Genomic DNA, 21,083 nt, shown 5'->3' with positions numbered 1-21,083 from the left:
GTTAATCACAATCATATGAATATAAGATGACATACGATTAGGAGTGACGCGGCCTGCTTTTATGTCCTCACGGTACACGGGACAGTTCCTCCTCCAATGCCCAGTCTTGTGACAATGGTGGAACTCTACGTCACCGCCCTTGCTCTTTGCCTTGCCTTGTGAGCCACTAGTCTCACCAGGCCCACTCTTATCATTTCCTGACTTCTTAAACTTTGGCTTTCCTACAGTTATGTCGTCGTGAGCTTTGCCCTTACCTTTATTCTTGTTGGAATCATGAGAACATCTTGCTTCATGCTCCCACTCAATTTCATATCCTTCTCGGTCTGTACGAGAAGTTTGTGTAGCCCATGAGGACTTTTCTTCATGTCATTCATGTAGTAATTTGTCCTGAATAGGGCAAAACCATCATGAAGTGAATGAAGCATACGGTCAATGACTATGCTCTCACTGATTTTGCAATTAAGTGCCTCCAGTTTCTCGACATTCTCAATCATGTTAAGAATGTGTGGGCTAACCGGTTGGCCCTTCTGGAGTTTCGCATCAAAGAAGCGACAGGTATGCTCATATGTAACGATTCTCGGTGCTTTTGTGAACTCATTTGTGAGCGTGGTGAAAATCTTGTTTGCACCTTGGGTAATGAAGCGTCTTTGTAAATTGGTTTCCATTGCAAAAATGAGTACGTTCTTTATCGCACCCGCTCCCATGACGAAGTCACTATAAGCAAGTGACTCGTTAGCTCTAGCATTGGGGCCTGGGTTTGGCGGTATTGGCTCAGTCAAGTACTTGAGCTTACCGTCAGCAATGGCAGCATTCCGTAATGATGCCTCCCAGTCCGCAAAGTTAGACCCGTCATTCTTCAGTCGTGTGGACTGATTCATCTGGTCCATGAAAGTTTTGAGCCAGGACTCGCGTGCAAGTGTGGCACTTGGCATAGGGATATCATTATTTCCAGCCATTTGTTGTAAGCAGTATTATCAATATAAAACGAATTCTACACTACGAAAAGAAGAAGAAAAATATAATAAGCATACTCATCGTTATGATTTAAGTCTAATGCAAAACTGTTATAATGCGAAGACTCAAGCATTTATACAATTGACCTCCCTCAAGAATTATATAAATGATCCCAAGACTCAATTATCTGTAAATTGATAAGCCAACCTTTTGGCTAATTCTACTTTTAGAATTCTTGGTTGATAAATTTCTGTAAATTCTATGGATAGTCCATCATAATCTCGAGAAACTCTTCGGATTATAATGTTGAGGTAAAATAAGTCAACACAAACTACTTACCCAACGTAGAAGGGGTCATATGGAGAGTAAGGTCCTATATGCCTACCGACGAAGAAGGGATTCATAGTTGTTTGGCCTATAAAGACTAGTCTCAATTTTAGTTTTAGAGGAAGATCCCATCAACTTTATTTTAATACATTTTAAGTGAACTAATATCTAGCATGCGAGAATGAATAAACTAAGATGATGGCTTAAAATAGTGTGACATCTTTATATCCATGATAACTAACATTCAAACTATATGAGTCAATTTTCATGCATTTAAGTAGGTGGTTTGGTTTAGGCGGAATATGATGCACTAACTATCAAGCGAAGAAAAGCAACAAGAATGGAAAAACGTAAAACAAAAATAAAGTCCTAGTGTGGCCTATCTACCAAAATGAACATAAATACAACTTTGGAATCCATCCTAGGACCCGAGAAGCTTGTCTTGATGTTCCATCTTGGTCCATGTAGCGGGAGTGAGCAATCCAATCTCCATCTTTAGTCTTCTCAAAATTACAATAAAAATTACAAAATAAACTTATTTACATTCTAATTTCAAAACCATAATACTAAAGAAAACCAAAGGAGATTCGAGATCTCAAAATTACATGAAGACTATGTTTCCATCATTACGAAAACATAATCAACTAAGGCCACACTAGGTAATACAAAATTACAACCGATTGCAAAATACGTAAATAAACCATTCAACAATTCATACTACTAAATAAAATGCATCAACTATAAATTAATCATTCAAGACATAATTCCTTAATTATGTAGAGTAATTTATCCAAACCACCTATTTTAAAATGATCAAAATTATGTGACAATTCCTCAATTACTCACAATAATTCCAATCTTAATACACATTAACTTGTAATATGAATTAATTCAACATCATTTTAAACCACTTTAAAATAATTGGGTATCTTAAATTTGTGAACCTTTTCACAACAAACAATCATACATTATAGATTTAATGTATAATAATTATTAGTCGAAATAAACAAAAAAACGAAATTTTTTTAATTGCTCTCGGCTCAATCCGGCATTTGCCCTAAAATCGAAAAGAAGTTTTTTTTTCCTTTCAAACCGGCATTTGCCCTAAAATCGAAAAAAAAAACAGTTTTTTTTTTCTTTTTCCTGCTCTCGGCATTCTGCCCAAAAAACCAAAAAACAGTTTTTTTTTTTGTTTTCTTTTTCGGAAACAAAAAACGTTTATGAAGAACAAATTTGTTTAATGTTGCTACTAGAACAAGATTGGCATAATCATCAACACTTAATTTAAACATTGATCCAAACTAGATGATTCAATTTAACCTCTTAAAATGAATATCTAAATTATGATTAAATCGATTATCTGAATATTTGATTCATCACAATTGATTTGAACATTATTAAATTAGTGAATCATGATTCTTAAACAACAATTTAACATCATGTATGCCAAAAACTATATAGCAAAAACAAATGAACATCATAAAGCAAAACAATTTCCATTTACATTTCAATTTAATTCTTATGAAATCAAAACATCTACAAATTTATCATATTATCATCTTAACATATTAAAACAACAATATCAATAAATCAAAATGGAAACTAAACATCAAAAGCAAAAAAAAAATCCTCTCGGCAAAAAAAATCATTCGGCCGAAAAAAAATTTTCAATTTTTTTTTTTTGGTTTTAATCCATTTATGAAAATCATATAAAATAATTTCGTTGCCTATGCTCTGATATCACTTGTGGGAAATATCGGTATATTTCATCAAGAAAATTTCGGATGATAACGAAATTATGAAATATGAAAATACGAGTCATAAACGAATTGCATAAACAAAATAGAAGAGATTAGAATTAACCTTCGGTCCTAGCAATTTGGCCTAAGAACAAATATCGAGATCGATATTCTCCTAATCGTTGCACCGAAAATGCTTTGAGAAATGCCCTTGTTCTTGCTAGAAAGAGATCCCTAATTGTTAATTATTTTTAGGGTTTTTGAGTGATGAGAGTATTAGGTCAAAAACAAGTGAGTAAAAAGATCCACCTTCCTCTCCTCTTTTTAACCGTGTATAAGGAGGAATAAGCGAAGATATTTTTCTTCCTTTTTTTCTGTTTGACCGAGTAACCACCAAAACAAATAAGGATAAAATCTTCTTATTTTTGGTTGTTATCATATTGTATATAATGTGTATTATTATCAATTGTCATATATGTCGTCACGTATTAATAAGTCCACACATAACAGTTTGTAGTCGATTTATTAATACCGGTCCGTCATCATTCATTATGACAATATCGTATAATATATACACTAACTATAAATATCGCATATTTATAATTTGCTAATTAAATATAACCGTTTACGTTTAATTACGAATTAACATCTTAATTCGTTTAAGCTAACATTATATACATTAATTAAATATAACAGTTTATATTCAATTTACGAATTAACAATTAATTCGTCTCAACTTATATTATTTAATTGTATTAAATAATCGTCTCATCATCACATTGACTAACTTTTTAGTCAAATACATGGACTAACTTTTTAGTCATATAAGGCATCAATGTGATTATATTTTCATACAATCACATCTCTCAAACACATCCTTTAGGTGTGACTTTTAGGGACCAGTTGATCACCCCCATCAGTATGATAATAACGTCAAACTTCTAGCAAGCCAACCGTTTTTAGTAAACGTTAATCAACTGATAAAATACTAAGTATACCCTGTGAACCTATAAGAGATTTATACACGTTATCACACTAACTGTGGAGGACACTAGCTCCAACAAAGGAAATTATCATACAAACTTAAGAAAACATGTTTGATGCCAATGGGCCGAATAAACAACATGTTTAGAGAGGTACTTGGGCCAGAATCCACAAGTACATGTCAAAATAGGCCGAATTAAGTTTGCAAAATACACCACGAAAATGATAAAAGATACTAAAAATAGAAGGAGCTAAAAGTGTTTACTATTGTTCAGTAAAGGGGATGTGAAGTCCATTATGGTGTTGCTGAGGGGCTTTGCTACTTTCTCTAGAGCTTCTGGTCTTCAAATGAGTCCTGCAAAAACCAGTGCTTACTTCAATGGAGTTCCTGGTTGGCTTAAGGCTGATATTCTGGAAGTTGCAAGGTTTACAGAAGGGGAGCTACCATTTCGCTATTTGGGCATTCCAATCACTGCTGGGAGGCTTTCCAAAGCTCAGTGTCAAATCTTGGTTGAGAAAATTACTTCCAAAATTGCTAGTTTTGGGACTAGGCATTTGTCTTATTCTGGGAGGCTCGTCCTAGTTAATGCAGTGCTTACCTCCTTGTATACTTATTGGATGAATGTCTTTGTTATTCCAAAGAATGTGGTGAGTAGACTGAATGCAATTTGTAGGAATTACCTATGGGATGGTACAGTTGACTATATGAGGGTTCCTAATGTTAGCTGGGATAAGAGCTGCTCACCCAAGGCAGAAGGAGGCTTAGGGATAAAGGATAGCTATGCTTTGAATAGTGTTGTTGGCGGGAAGTTAGTTTGGTGGATCTATTGTTGCCCTGATAAGCTATGGGTGAAATGGGTCAACCAAATCTACTTAAAAGGCAAGAACCTGGATGATTACACACCTACAGGGGATATGAGCTGGGGGTGGAAGAATGTTTGTAGAGTCAAGGAGAAGTTGAGTTCAGGTTACTGTCATGGTCAATGGTTGTTGGATCTTAGAGGTTATTCTGTTAGTAGTGGGTATGAGCTACTAAGGAAGAAGTATACACCTGTTCAGTGGCACAAGTATATTTGGCACTCGTGGTCTGTACTTAAGCACAGATTCATTGGCTGGTTGATTACCAGGGAGGCTTTGCAGGTGAAGGAGAAACTGTATGCTTTGGGGATCAGCCCTGATGATCTCTGTTTATTGTGTGGGAGAGAAGCTGAATCTCATCATCACCTCTTCCATCACTGTGTTTACAGTAGAGGTATCCTAGAAGGGATGGCTAGATTATGTGCTGTTAATATTCCAACTGATGACATTCTGATGTGGATATGGCAGCAGCATTGGTCTAAAATCAAGAAAGGTATTCTGTGCTGTGCTGCTTTTATCACATATGGATGCAGCGGAATCAAGCTCGTCATGACAGTTGCCTTATGAGGCCTGCTGTAGTGCTGGAGCAGATTAGAAAGATAGTTAAATTGCGGATTAGTACTCATTGTAACCAAATTATTGGAAATGATAAAATATGGTTAGGGAGTATTGACTTATGTAAATAGAGTTTCGACTCTATGTGAAATAGGTTGTATGGAAAACGGATAGGTTGTAATAACCTTGTTTGTGCTTAATGAAATCTTACATTTCACCAAAAAAAAAAAAAAAGAAGGACCTAAAAGTGGCAAGGTGAGGCAAGGTCAAATGTTACGGGTTTTGTACGGGTTCACATAGTCAGGACGAGTGCGATGTTCCAAGGCATCAGGACGGTCAAACGAACTCCTCACGAGTTGAGCAAGACTTTGAAGACTACGTTCAAAGTTGAGAACCTTCAATGACAACGCTTATGTGGCCTCCAAAGTGAGCGATTGATCGTTCGCCATAGCCTTCCCATGCATTACTAACGCACCTCCTTGACTTGTAAGGAAGGAAAGACGATCTCCATGTGGGAACACTTCCCCACGGATGGCCTTCAACTCCCTCTCGAAACCCGACAACCTCATATCCACCTCATCCATCCTAGCATAAACCCGAGAACAATCCAAGCCCGAATCCAAAGACCGAGATGGCCCAACTTGCGACAAAACCGTGGCCAAGGTAGTAGATTGTTCCTCGAATTTTTCCATCAAAGTGCTCATAAATTTTTCCGTCTTAACACCCATAACTCCCAAAGCCGTCTCATTACCAACTTCTCAACATCTTTCAAGAGAACCAATTCTGCTCCATCAAACCCGAGACCCATGAGCTTAATCAACCGATCACACATGCAATCTTTAGCACTAACTCCGTAACTAGCCCGTCCCACAACGTCTTTAACCTCTAACAACCGTGACACCCACATCCCATATGGAATATCGATTGTTGCACAAAAATTTTCTTTAGTAACCGTGACACTAGTTTAGACAATGCGGTTTATAACAAGACTCGCCAAATTGACCTTTTGACCTTCCAACCATGAATAGACAATTATCGCCTCATAATTCGACACTTTGTCCCTTCCTCCCCTTCTCGGCACACTTGTATTCCAAAGGAAATTAAAAAGAAATTATATTTTTGCCGAGAGAGGACGGACAATCATGTTTCCACCATCCGACCCGAATTCCTCAAAATACTTCTTAATAGCCAACTCTTTTTCACCAACAACATTAGACCACTCAAGACTCGAATTTATAACAATTCCGTCATTAGGAACCGAAAAAGCAGAGGAAAAATCCGAAACAGAGACCGTCACATCTACACCATTGATAGTCGCATGCAACACTCCCTTCTTAATTTTCACACTAGCGAAAAATTGAACAACCTCCACAGGATAAATTGGACCCGAAAATTGACTAACATGACTCCATTCTTGAAAATCAAGAAAATCGATAAAAAACTTAAGAGCCGGAAAAGTAGTCAACCAAGACTTAGGATAGTACATTCCACCATGGATTGAGTAAGGCAAGACACGAGACACAAGAATACTTTCATCGTGTGTTAATCGGTCTCGATTCAAGCCTTCCCTTGTTGCGTTTTTCGAGACATCTCGGAGTAAAGTCCTCAAAACACTATTCCCAATTATAACTTCGGGTTCATCAACATCATTCCCCTTATCAATAACTACTTTGTTCTTTCCCTTAAAAACACGACGCCTTTTTCCCTCCGACATCGTATCGTCTCGACCGTGAAACAGGGGAGAGGATGATTGTGGGTGTGGTGAAGGAAAAGTAGGAAAATTAGGGTTATTGGGTGGTTGTGATGATGGAGGATTGTTGGAATTTCGGTGGTGTTGATTCCGGGTAGAGGAACGCGTTTTTGCATGGTTAGTATTCATGGTGATGGTGATGGTTGAATGTGATGATGATGGAGATTTGACAAGATTTTTAGAAAAGAAAAAGTGATCAAGTGGATATGAGGGTGTGAGGGTGTAGGTTACACGACATCAAGGGGAAGTAATTATAATAGTCTAGGTCTAGGTGTTAGACAAGTGGTAATTAATTTTTGGTAAGTGTCAAATTATGATATGAATTAAAGTAGGAATCGGAGATGTTAGGTGATCAAATTAATATGGTAAAAGATAAGATATGGAAAATAAGATAAATTGAATAAGGAATATGAGGTGTGAGCGTGTGATTTTGTAGAGCTATTTAGGAGAATTTTTTTGTACAATTTGGAAAATAAAAGATATGGTGTATCTTGACTTATTTTATAAAAGGATAAAGTTTGTATGCTAATAAAACTCTAAATAACAAATAGATTAGATATGATAAATATTTTCTTATAAACGGAATTATTCATGCAGCGCAATATATGGACAAAGTCACACAATCTTAACTTTAACTAGGTAGTCATTAGGAAATTAAACACATACAGAAGCTTAGGTACCACTGATTTGAAGGAGAAGTAGATCTTTATACATACTAACATACTCATATATGTCTTAATTAATTTGTCATAAAATTAAATGTGGATTTTATGCATGCAAACAATATGATAAAATAGAGGAGAAATCATGTTCTTACATTGGTGATTTCGGTTTTATTGGGCACAAAAGAAATCTCCTTTTCTTTTGTTCTTGAGCTTTCCTAAGATGGAAGAACAAGATCCAAGTGTAGGATCTCTCCTTAGGATTAATACCCAAAGCTTTCTCTTAATTCAAATTAATATTATAAGTACTAGTATAATATTAATCTAGTAGAAAATTGACCCAAAATTATTATGAACACTTAATAATTTCGGTATTATGGAGAAGAATAAGAGAGCTTTTTATCTCTCTAGAAATCTTAATTTTTGGATAATGGTTGAATGAATGATACACTAACTAAATCTAAGTAGTGTATATTGAAAAATATAAGACAAAACCCTTGCCTTTCTCTCTTCGAAAACCGGGTGGGAGGAGGTGTTTAGGGGAGCCAATGCATGCCCACATTTGTCTTCACAAGGTTTGATAGGGTTGCATGGCTACTCTTGATTTTAATCATTATGTTTACCACTTATAATATAAACACAATATTAAGCCTAATACTCCTCCATTTTCGGCACTTTAGTTAATATGGATTCCATATTATTTTTGTCAATTGTCAATATGTCACATGTCACATGTAACATAAATTTGTTATGTATTTTAACATATTAAAATCAACGTATTAATAAAAATACGTCACATACAAAAATCGACTTAGTAATTTCATAATTACTTGTGCCAAAATATTTTACCAATTTATAAATCGTATTTATAATAATTCATTCAAATTTAATTGTTTCTGTAAACAATAATTTCATCCGAGTAATGATACAATTCAATTACTCAGACCGTATCTCATTTAATCATATTTCAATTTGATACGTAAATTTCACTTCCAAAATCGTCCGTCAATTTTCAAGTAATTTAATTAACTCGTAACATTATACGATTAATTAAATAATCAATTAAGAGTGTTGCCCTATAGGTATGACCTAGGGGTCAATCGATCACCACCGTCGCACGACGGAATGTCAAACTCTAGTCGACCAATCATTACCGATATATGTTGACCAGTTGACAGTAACAATATTACTTCCCAATTGTATTCTTTATAATGAGATTTAAACATGTGATCATCATGATCAACAGTCGTGATCGCATTATTATCGGAGGACACATATTCCAACAATCTCCCACTTGTCCTCGACAAGTGTGCGTCACCAATTCTCTTGTCCTATTACTATCTCCCACTCAATGCAAGGTGTCTTTCAGGTCGTACTTGCAAGTGATCATATCGAGAGTGGTTTCCTCGATCTGGAGAGTAACTGATTGACCGGACTTATCTATCATAGATACGTTCCGAGCGTGGCCACGCATTTCCAGTTCATTACTCCTCGAGTGGCCCTGAGATATTGTTATAACCCTGACTAGGGGTGGACAATTCCTATCGCACTCATTCCCTTCGACTAGCCACAGCCATCATAACCCAAAATATGCCCATTTGACCCCATTTACGAAGGTCGTAGTCACACAAATCAAAGTTAATCAAATCTGTGCCATCTTAGGCGAATAGTCTTTTGTCAAAAGAATCGACTCATTTGAATACTATAGTAGCTCTCGCCACGACCAGGCTATATAAATTTGCCAGAACTCTATAAGCGGTCATTAGGCCCGACAAAATGTTCCTAACAGTCTGCCTATGTGATCGACTAGTCATCTCACATGACTCTATGGCACTTGAACTTGTCATCAATCGCATCACACTCTAGTCACTTCGAGACGTCACCTCATACAAGTAACTATGGGCAAATACAATGTTAATCCATGTTCACTTTAACGGGGTTCAATTGTCTCTACAACCCGTTTGGATATAACAATGTGCAAGGTGAGTTAATAATAACTCAAACGACAAATGTCGACATCACACTCGGGTAGTCAATATCATATTACAACCTTGTGATGTATATCGTCAGTGTAAACACTTATTGATTGCAATAGAAGTTTAACATCCCATGTGTCCATGTGTTCAAACTTCTTACACTTGCAATTTCCTTTGCATTCATGTTCTCTCTTATAGCATGAATCTTACCAAGTACACATCAAGGTTCCCGACCTTGGTTTCGTTTTTTTTTTTTTTTTTTTTTTTAACTTGAAAGAACTTTCTTATCGACTATCACATAACGAACGAATTTGTGATGAATAATATAACTTGTACTGATAAAGTATTCCATCCACACACAATGCACTAGGTATATGTTTTCTAGAATCTTGTAACAATTGACAAGATTATTTAGCTTAGCACTTCTCACAAGTCCTAGCTTTACTAGGAAAGATTAATTTTTGAATAACCTCTTATTCAACCAAGCATCTTTCCAAAACTTCTCATTTCTGTTTCTAGGCTTGAAAGAATTGGGATTCTCATAAATCTTCATATGTGCTCGGATTTTCTATAATATGTGCAACCTCTTGACACACAATAGAGCATTCCGTCAAACACTGAAATCGCTCATCGGATTCTACTTGAGAATTCATGACGTTTCTATTATGGCTCACCAATCAATCATCATGCTCTTATGCATATGATTCATAATTGGACATGTACATGATTATTCTAATGGCGGAAACATTAGTTACTAATAATTATGAGATCAACCGTTCATAGGTTCAATGAACGACCATGACTGCTAATGGCAATTCCATTTTCATCTACATGAATAACCTTTGTGAATGTTGATACGATGTGTATCTCTTAATACTAATCCAACATCCCTTGATGTAATTGGATTTATCATAGTCCATTTTCATCCAGAATTGAAAACTCAAAAGCTTCTTTATGAAAGAAGGTATTAGCTCGTCATTCTTTAATGAGTGATGAGTTGTAAACATTCAAAGGATGAGAGCTCCCACTAAATTTCATGTCTTCACATGAGAATTTCCTAACTCCCACTCAATTCTAGATATTTCGAAATTGACTTCTCAATCGAAACTTTTATTAAGAATTGAAATATAAATTGCATTGCCAAGTTATTAGGATAAAACCATATATGTTCCCATCATATCCTTTCAAAATACCTATTTTGAAGTGGTCTCATCTTAACCTTACGGAAAGAGATTTTAAATCTCCAACACACTCATGTCATAATGATGTGAAGTAATGTCATTATTCAAATATAAACAATATCTAGAATACGTCCTTCGCAAATACCCTTTTGGAAGGAGGTTTAACCATTTCATAGTGAGGTTAAGCAATGACATTTGCGTGGTTAAAACTTTGGCCATTGAAGATATCAGTATATCAATCTTTGCAACTCGATCATAACTAGTATGTTACTATGATTCATTTAGGCTCTTAAGTAAATCTCAAGGTTGAAACTATTGGTCAAATATTTCATAAACTTAGTCAAAAACTTGTTAAGACTTTACATTAGTCATTTTTCTTCCAAAACTTTCTTTTGGTCTCCTCGTGTGGTTATCATGAGAATATACTCTTATGATTACTTCACTTGGTCTCTTTAGTCATATAGAACTAACTTGAGACCATAGATCTCATCTATTCGGCATACTATGTAAATAGATATACCTTCATTCAAATCATTCTCTCTTGCGTAGATCTTCATTTACACAAGTACACAATTTTATTTCGTCTTGTGTGTTGTGTCCTCATTTTTCTCCCACTCTATCTTTAGAATAAATACACTATAGATTCAAAGATAGCATATGAGACACAAATAATGATGTTGAAGTATAAGGAGAACTATCTCATAGATAGACTAATGGTTATTGATTTCATATGTGTTCTTGGTGATTGACATTCCTTTAAGAGAGTTCATAGACTCAAAATCGCTTTATAAATGATCATACACAAGCCTTAAGCATGTGGACATATAATAAAACCCGTCATTATATTTGTCTATTAGATCACTTTAAGTGAATAATCTTATGTTTCAAAGTGCAAGCATTTAAAGATGAATTTTAGATCATAAAAGGATAAATGATAAAACGGGTGACTTGGGTTGCAAACCAAGTCACCATCATCCAAAATACAAACCATTATCCAAAATACCTTTCCATGTCGAACACGGAAACTTAAAGTTCTAAAAATCCAAAACATAACTTTAAATAAGACAATGAAAAGCAAAGCTCCATAAAAGCTATCCATAGCTTCTTCATGGTTTCTCATGCTTGCTTTTCCTTTCCTTTGTCTTTGCTTGGTGGAGGCCCTATTTACAATAAAAGGGAGATATATTATCACAACTTTGCATCATAATACCATAGTTGAATTAAAAACATAAAACAAGGATAGTCATTTACCTACTGGAGTGATCTTTCCAGCTTTGATATCACCAAGGTATTTGGAACAATTTCTTTTCCAATGTCCCGTGCCATTACAATAATGGCATTTATCAAGAGGACCCTTCTTGACTTTAGAGGTGCTAGCTTCATTAGGCTTAGCTTTCGTGAATGTGGGAGCTAGCTTCTTGCCCTTTCTCCCATTCTTCTTGAACTTCCCCTTACTTTTAGTGCTTATGTTAAGCACATCCTTGGGAGGGTTCACATTTAACCCCATGTCCCTCTCGGCTTGCACAAGTAACTTGTGCAACTCCTCAAGAGACACATCCTTGTCTTGCATGTTGAAATTCACCCGGAATTGCACATATGCCTTGACTTTGGACAAGGAGTGTAGAATCCTATCTACGATGAGTTCTTTGGGGATTTCAACCTTTTGAATTTTCAAGGTCTCGACAAGCTCCAATAGTTTGAGCACATGAGGGCTAACCTTTTGGCCCTCTTTGAAGTCGAGATCAAAGAATGCCGCGGCCGCCTCATATTGGACGATCCGCGGAGTTTGTGAAAACATGGTCACAAGTTTGGAGTAAATCTCATTAGCATTGCCCATTTTAAAGGCTCTCCTTTGGAGGTCAGCTTCCATCGCAAATATCAAGACATTTTTCATTGCGGCGGACTCCTTTTGGTAAGCCTCATATGCTTCCCTAGTGGCCGCGGTGGACCTAGTGGAGGGTTCGGGTGGAGAGGCCTCGGTAAGGTAACGAAGCTTGTCGTCACCTTCGGCGGCTAATTTGAGTTGGGCATCCCAATCGGAGAAATTTGACCCATTCTTTTCAAGTTTACATCGATCCATAAAGGATCGGAGCCATGACGAACTAGCGAGAGGTGTGGCGTTAGGAGTTGGTGTTGGTGTTGCCATTTGTTATGAAAAAGAAGTGGTCTACAAAACAAAATATAAGGAGTAAAACATATGTCGTTTTAATAATAATACTCGTAAAAATGTATGATTTAAACAAGTTTTATGCATTTTTCTAGTGACCTCTACCCAACTAGATAAATGATTCCAAGACCCAAATTCATATCGACTTAGGCACGGTATGGCCGATGAAACCTTTATCAATATAACTCGGTGGATTAACGTTTTAATCGATTCTACTTTTAGAACTCTTGGTCGATAAAATTACTCTAATAATTATCTATAGCCCGGAACACATGCAACTACGGTCGCGAATACTTCCGTTGAGCTCAATCCAAATTTCGAATAAATGTGTCCATGATCCAAATCCACATCAACTTGGGCACGGTATGGCCGATGAAACCCTCATTAACATGAACTCGGTGGATTAACACTCATCACCCACTTCCTCTACGTAACAAGGTTTGTACCCCGGTAGGGCCGAGTGCACTCCCTCGCGAAATAGGTTTTCATGGTTTCTACTATTTGGTAAGGCTATGTCTCAATTGTTTGTTTTAGCGAGAGGTCATGTCAATTTATTATCTATCACGTTTTAAGTGAACTAAAGCGGTGAACTACGATAATTCTAATTGACACGGTCGATAAACTCGATAAAATAAGGATGCATGTTTTAGTTATGGCGATTTAGCGATGCATGCGACATAAAATAAAATGCAAGCATAAAAATAAATAAACAAATCCTAGTATGGCCTTTCCTAGAATAGAAAAACTATTTAAATATTACAAATTCGGAAACCAACTCCATTTGTCCCTTGAACTTCGGTTGTGGCACGCATCTCGAGGTAACACCGTCTTTATGTATCGCCATTCTTGAAGAAATTCGTCTTTGGGAACTCCGGAATGAATAAAATTACATAATAAATTACATAATTTCCTATTATACATTTGTAACTAAAATAAAATAAATCTATTAAATTACATAACGGTGATACGAGATCACAATAAAAATTACAACCGAATCGATATGCCCATACATTTCGGGAAATACCGATTAAAATCTAAGGCCATATTAAGTAAAATTACATAATTCAAAATTACATAAATTAAAATTATGACAATCATAAAGAAAAATGCAGCGTTATAATATGTATGAACATGCCCAATTTTATGCTAAATCGCCTTTAATTAGCCAATATCGTATATTACTCTGTTTTTACGGATTTGCGTGATTTCAACATTCTTATAATCACAAAAATACATAAACTCATATTTATGCATAAGTTAATTACCCTAACTTCTTAGGACTCAAAAATTAGTCTTCACTAACAATTTGACCATAATTAACCCATATTTTATAAAATTGTTCATAAATGGACCAAAAATTACAAAAATAAGCTATAAACTTCAAATAAATCACAAAATTTCAAATAAATTCAAAATTTGAAATTTAAACTCATGAACATTCTGGAAAAATACCATGACACTCATAATGTTCAATATCTTAGGTTAAAAATTTCGAAATTTTTCCGGAAAAACAATGTTGCGGTTTATCGGTTTTAACTAAAATAATCATAAAATCATGGAAAAATTATATTCATTAAATTTTCAATTTTAGATCTGAAAAATATAATAAAATGCAACATTAGACGTTTTTCCTAAGTCATAGATTATGTTTTATTAATTTTTCACTAATAATGTCACTATTTATGCTATTTTTCTTCAAAAATCCATAAAACATACAAAAAGACTTCTTTATAGCCAATTATTTTACACACATCTTGTAAAATTGCATGTGACAACATATTAATTTTCTATGACCAGATTCGAAATTTAACTCATATTAACCTATTTTTCACCTAAATCCGAATTTAATAATGAAAAAACCATTTTTCGAGCATAACAAGTCCAAAAATTATGAAACTTTACAGGTTATCTCAAAATAATATATATGACAACATATCCAAAAATCAACTGAAAATTCGAAGTATAGCTAATTTTAGACCAAAAATGACATTTTTACTCATAAAATCATATTTAAATGCCATTATTGTAAAATATGAACAATAAAAATCCGTAAAATTAACCAAAATATCCTAAAACATTTTAGGACCAGAAATATTAACATGCATGAATTAATTTCGTGATATATCATAATAACACAAATTTTACAAGTTTTATTTTTTATTCTTATAACTCGGAAAAACTTTTAACCGATTTGCTTGCAAACAACCGTGGCTCTGATACCAATTGAAGGAGAAGTAGATCTTTATACATACTAACATACTCATATATGTCTTAATTAATTTGTCATAAAATTAAATGTGGATTTTATGCATGCAAACAATATGATAAAATAGAGGAGAAATCATGTTCTTACATTGGTGATTTCGGTTTTATTGGGCACAAAAGAAATCTCCTTTTCTTTTGTTCTTGAGCTTTCCTAAGATGGAAGAACAAGATCCAAGTGTAGCATCTCTCCTTAGGATTAATACCCAAAGCTTTCTCTTAATTCAAATTAATATTATAAGTACTAGTATAATATTAATCTAGTAGAAAATTGACCCAAAATTATTATGAACACTTAATAATTTCGGTATTATGGAGAAGAATAAGAGAGCTTTTTATCTCTCTAGAAATCTTAATTTTTGGATAATGGTTGAATGAATGATACACTAACTAAATCTAAGTAGTGTATATTGAAAAATATAAGACAAAACCCTTGCCTTTCTCTCTTGGAAAACCGGGTGGGAGGAGGTGTTTAGGGGAGCCAATGCATGCCCACAATTGTCTTCACAAGGTTTGATAGGGTTGCATGGCTACTCTTGCTTTTAATCATTATGTTTACCACTTATAATATAAACACAATATTAAGCCTAATACTCCTCCATTTTCGGCACTTTAGTTAATATGGATTCCATATTATTTTTGTCAATTGTCAATATGTCACATGTCACATGTAACATAAATTTGTTATGTATTTTAACATATTAAAATCAACGTATTAATAAAAATACGTCACATACAAAAATCGACTTAGTAATTTCATAATTACTTGTGCCAAAATATTTTACCAATTTATAAATCGTATTTATAATAATTCATTCAAATTTAATTGTTTCTGTAAACAATAATTTCATCCGAGTAATGATACAATTCAATTACTCAGACCGTATCTCATTTAATCACATTTCAATTAGATACGTAAATTTCACTTCCAAAATCGTCCGTCAATTTTCAAGTAATTTAATTAACTCGTAACATTATACGATTAATTAAATAATCAATTAAGAGTGTTGCCCTATAGGTATGACCTAGGGGTCAATCGATCACCACCGTCGCACGACGGAATGTCAAACTCTAGTCACCAATCATTACCGATATATGTTGACCAGTTTGACAAGAATAATATTACTTCCCAATTGTATTCTTTATAATGAGATTTAAACATGTGATCATCATGATCAACAGTCGTGATCGCATTATTGTCGGAGGACACATATTCCAACATGATTAAACCAATTTCCAACAGTAAAGTCTCAAATTGTTCTCTAGCTAATGATTTTCTCAATATGTCTGCCCATTGTTTTTCAGTACTACAAAATTCAAGTTTTATATTCTCTTTTTCAACATGGTCACCTATAAAATGGTGTCTAATTTCAATGGGCTTAGTACGCGAGTGCTGCGTGGGGTTTTTGGAAATAATAATAGCACTCTTGTTGTTGCATAAAATAGGAATACAACCTACGTCAACACCATAATCACATAATTGTTGTTTAAGCCATAATAATTGAGTACATACCAGTCCTGCTGAAATATATTCTGCTTCTGCTGTAGAAAGGGCAACTGAATTCTGCTTCTTTGAACCCCATGTGATAATGCAAGGTCCAACGAACGTGGCAACACCTGACATATTTTTTTTGTCTAGAGAACATCCTGCGTAGTCGGCATCAGAATAACCAACTAGGTCAAAATTACACTCCATTGGATACCATAAATAGAGCTTTGCCGTGCCAATAAGATATCGTAGAATTCTTTTTACGGCTGTCATATGCGACTCTTTGGGAGATGATTGATATCTCTCACACACGAATACGCTAAACATGATATCTGGTCGACTTGCAGTTAAATATAGCAATGACCCTATCATCCCACGGTAAGTTGTTTCATCAACCGGTTTACCGTCTTCATCTAATGTCAACTTTTTATCTGCAACCATCGGAGTAGGCATAGCATGATAATTCTCCATACCAAACTTGCGAATCATTCCTTGATATATTTTTGTTGATGGATTTTAATGCCTCCATGAGGTTGTTGAATTTGCAGACCTAAAAAGAATTTCAATTCTCCCATCATACTCATCTCGAACTCGGAAGTCATTAACTCAGAAAAATAATTGCACAACCCTCGGTTGGTCGATCCGAAGATAATATCATCAACGTAAATTTGAACAACTAAAAGGTCATGACCCTCGGATTTTAGAAATAGTGTTTTATCAACAGATCCTCTACTGAATCTGCTGTCAAGTAGAAACTTGGATAATCTGTCATACCATGCCCTTGGTGCTTGCTTCAATCCATATAGGGCTTTATCTAACTTGAAGACGTGGTCTTCAAATTTACTATTCTTAAATCCAGGGGGTTGTTCTACGAAGACTTCTTCTTGTAGATACCCATTTAGAAATGCTGTCTTGACGTCCATATAGAAGAGCCTCATTCCTTTATGAGCTGCAAATGCTATCAGAAGTCTAATAGCTTCAAGACGAGCAACAGGTGCGAAGGTCCCGTCATAATCTATCCCTTCTTGTTGATTATAACCTTGGACCACCAATCTTGCTTTGTTTCTGATAATGACTCCGGCATCATCCAATTTGTTCCTAAAAACCCACCTCATTCCAATCACAGATCCATCCTTTGGTCTAGGAACTAAGAGCCAAATCGTATTTCGTTCGAACTGTTGTAGCTCTTCTTGCATGGCTATGATCCAATCTAATTCTGCAAGAGCTTCATTGATATTTGTTGGTTCGATCATGGATAAGAATGAGTAGAATGAGCAGAAGTTATTCAGGGATCGTCTTGTTTGAACACCCTTCTTAATATTTCGAAGAATATTGTCCATTGGGTGTAAGCTCTTGTATTTCCATTTGGTTGAGGTACTTGGTTCTTCATCATTATTTGAGCTTGACCCAACTTCATTTGGCTTAGAATTGGAGGAAGTTCCTCCTGAATCCAATCCAGGTGTTGTATTAGAGCCGTTTATAACTTCGGACTCTACACCTTGATTTGGATTCAATGTTATAGTAACATCACTTGTAACATTAGGTTGGGAGTCCTTATTTTGAGTCAATGTTATAGTATCATCAACTATAACTTTGGTTTTCTCCTTTTTATCTTTTGAGGAACGATCAAGTTCATCACTTGTTCCTTCAATCTCATTGTCCTCCAATTCCAATTCCGGGGGATCGTCTCTAGAAAGACAAAAGTCAGGTTCGTCCAAGTCCTCTTCCTCATCCTGTAAGGGCTTATCAAACACGTTATCTTCATCAAAAAGAACGTGAACACTTTCTTCAATACAGAGAGTTCTCTTGTTGAAGACTTTGCAAGCCTTGCTATGATCCGAGTATCCTATGAAAATCGCCTCATCACTCCTAGGGTCGAATTTGCTTAACCTATTTTTACCATTATTGTGAACGAAACATTTACTCCCAAAGCAACGAAGATGGGAGATATTAGGTTTGCAACCTCTAAGGAGTTCATAGGGGGTTTTCTTAAGAATAGGTCTAATAATAGCACGATTATGGATATAACAAGAAGTACTAATGGCTTCAGCCCAAAAGTTACGAGGTAGACCACTACACAAAAGAATTGTACGATCCATATCTTCCAGTGTTCTATTCATACGTTCAACGACACCGTTTTGTTGAGGAGTTCTTGGTGCAGAAAAGTTATGTCCTACACCATTAACTCTACAATATTCTATAAAAGCTTGATTGTCAAACTCGGTGCCATGATCCGTACGAATAGATACAAGATTAGACTTATACTTATTTTGAACACGCTTCATAAGACAATCAAATTTATCAAACGTTTCATCTTTTGAATGAATAAAGATAGGCCATACATACCGTGAGTAATCATCTACAAAAACAAAGACGTACCTGGATCCTCCTCTACTCCCTACCTTCATAGGACAACATAGATCCTTGTGTACTAGTTCCAAGGCTTAATTCGTGCTTACTACTCTTTTAGGTTTGAACGATGATCTAACTTGTTTGCACCTAGCACACGTGTCACACATCTTTTCTTGGTCGAACTTGATCTTAGGTAACCCCTCAACCAAGTCCCACTTCTTGAGTTTGTTCAAGGTTAGTGAGCTAATGTGACCGAATCGTTTATGCAACAAACAGGGATCATCAAGTGTAACATTCATACATGAAAAAGAGTTAGTAGGCACAGCATTTACATCTACCATATATACATTCCTTTTCTTGTGACCTTCAAGAATAACATTGTTAGTTCCTTCAATGATAATGCGACAACTATGAGTATGGAAAACCACTTTATTACCTTTGTCGCATAGTTGAGATATGCTAAGCAAGTTATGCTTTAAACCATCCACTAGATAGACATCACTGATCGTGTGTGACTTCGAAATTCCAATTTTACCAACGCCGATCACTTTTTCCTTTTTGTTGTCCCCGAACGTCACCTTTCCTCCGTTGAAAGGCTTGAGTGAAAGAAACAAATTTCTATCTCCAATCATGTGTCTTGAGCATCCACTATCAAGATACCATTGATTGTTTTCTTTCACCATTACCTGCTGAAAGGATTAGATACAGTTTTTAGGTACCCAAGCTAGGTTGGGTCCCTTATGATTAGTTACTCTATATACCAAATCCTTTCGTACCTAAACTTGTCTAATGGTTATTTTTCTAAACCTTGGGTAACTTTGTTTAGAAGGAGTTCTAGGTTTAGGGTTTTCTCTTGATCTAGGGGCTTCTTTAGGTCTAGGAATTTCCCTAGGTCTGCCATGACTGTTTTCCTTGTGAATAGGTTTGCTTAGTTTAGGTCGACAAAGAGTTTGTGAAGTGCTAGGTTTCTTGGTGTAGTCAAAAGACATGTCATAGAACCAACGAAAGTTAATATTCCTTTCTTCGTTAGGTTCTTCTACGGGAGATTCATCGTCCTCGACCGTTGTGTCAACCGTTTTAGCATGGTGGGTATTTTTCCGTATATCATGTGCTCTTTTGACACAATTGTTTTGGATATGGCCCGTATGATCACAGTAACTGCAAATCAGATATTCGGGAAGATCAGCATACTTCCTTTTTCTGAAATCAAAGTCCGAAGGTGTTGATTTGCATTTAGCGTAATCTCTATGGCTATAGCACTCTTGTCCTAACCCCATGTTCATATTATTGTCAGATTGTTCGGTTAGAAAGTATAGCACTTTTGTGCTACCTTCCCACTTATCATGGACTTTCCTAGGATGTAAGAGTAGATCCTTTAGGGTTTTGATTTCTTCTTGTCATTTCGTGTGATCAATGTCGTTCTCCTTCTTATAATTGTCACGAAAGTCTTGGAATCTTTTGTTAAGAATGAGTACAATGTCTGAATGTTGTTTCTTAACATTGATCATGTCGGTCTTAGATTCCTTTAATTGCTTTGTGAGGGAATCTATCTCTTTCTTTTGGTCTAAGCTCACTGCTTCATTATATGTGACCTTAGTCTCTAAAAGTTCTTTGCCTTTTCTAAGTTCTAAAGTTATAGCTTCATTAGCTATAACTTTGGCTTGAAGGTGCTTAACGTTAAGCTTTAGGTCTGAAGTTATAGCTTCATTAGCTATAACCTTAGACTCTAATTCTTTCATTTCCGCCGTAGCAGAATCTAATGTTGTAGCTTTATCAGCTATAACTTTGGATTTCAACTTCTTAGCTTTGGCCTTTAGAGTATGATTC

At 35.4% G+C, this 21,083-nt stretch overlaps 1 protein-coding gene across 1 annotated transcript; it reads left to right on the top strand.

Annotated features, from left to right (window-relative positions):
• The first annotated feature begins 4,301 nt into the window (after positions 1 to 4,301).
• On the top strand, positions 4,302 to 5,429 carry LOC141649384 (uncharacterized). Its single transcript, XM_074458076.1, has one exon. It carries the CDS (start codon positions 4,302 to 4,304, stop codon positions 5,427 to 5,429), a length of 1,128 nt encoding a protein of 375 aa, XP_074314177.1.
• Positions 5,430 to 21,083: the final 15,654 nt, after the last annotated feature.

Source organism: Silene latifolia, chromosome 3, assembly GCF_048544455.1.
Source record: "Silene latifolia isolate original U9 population chromosome 3, ASM4854445v1, whole genome shotgun sequence".
Classification (NCBI taxonomy): domain Eukaryota; kingdom Viridiplantae; phylum Streptophyta; class Magnoliopsida; order Caryophyllales; family Caryophyllaceae; genus Silene; species Silene latifolia.
The sequence above is the reverse complement of the archived record's forward strand: the minus strand, read 5'-3'. Positions and strand labels throughout refer to the sequence as shown.

What these genes read in the sequence shown, in the direction of transcription:
- LOC141649384 (XM_074458076.1), top strand. Translation starts at nt 4,302, where the DNA reads ATGGTGTTGCTGAGGGGCTTTGCTACTTTCTCTAGAGCTTCTGGTCTT.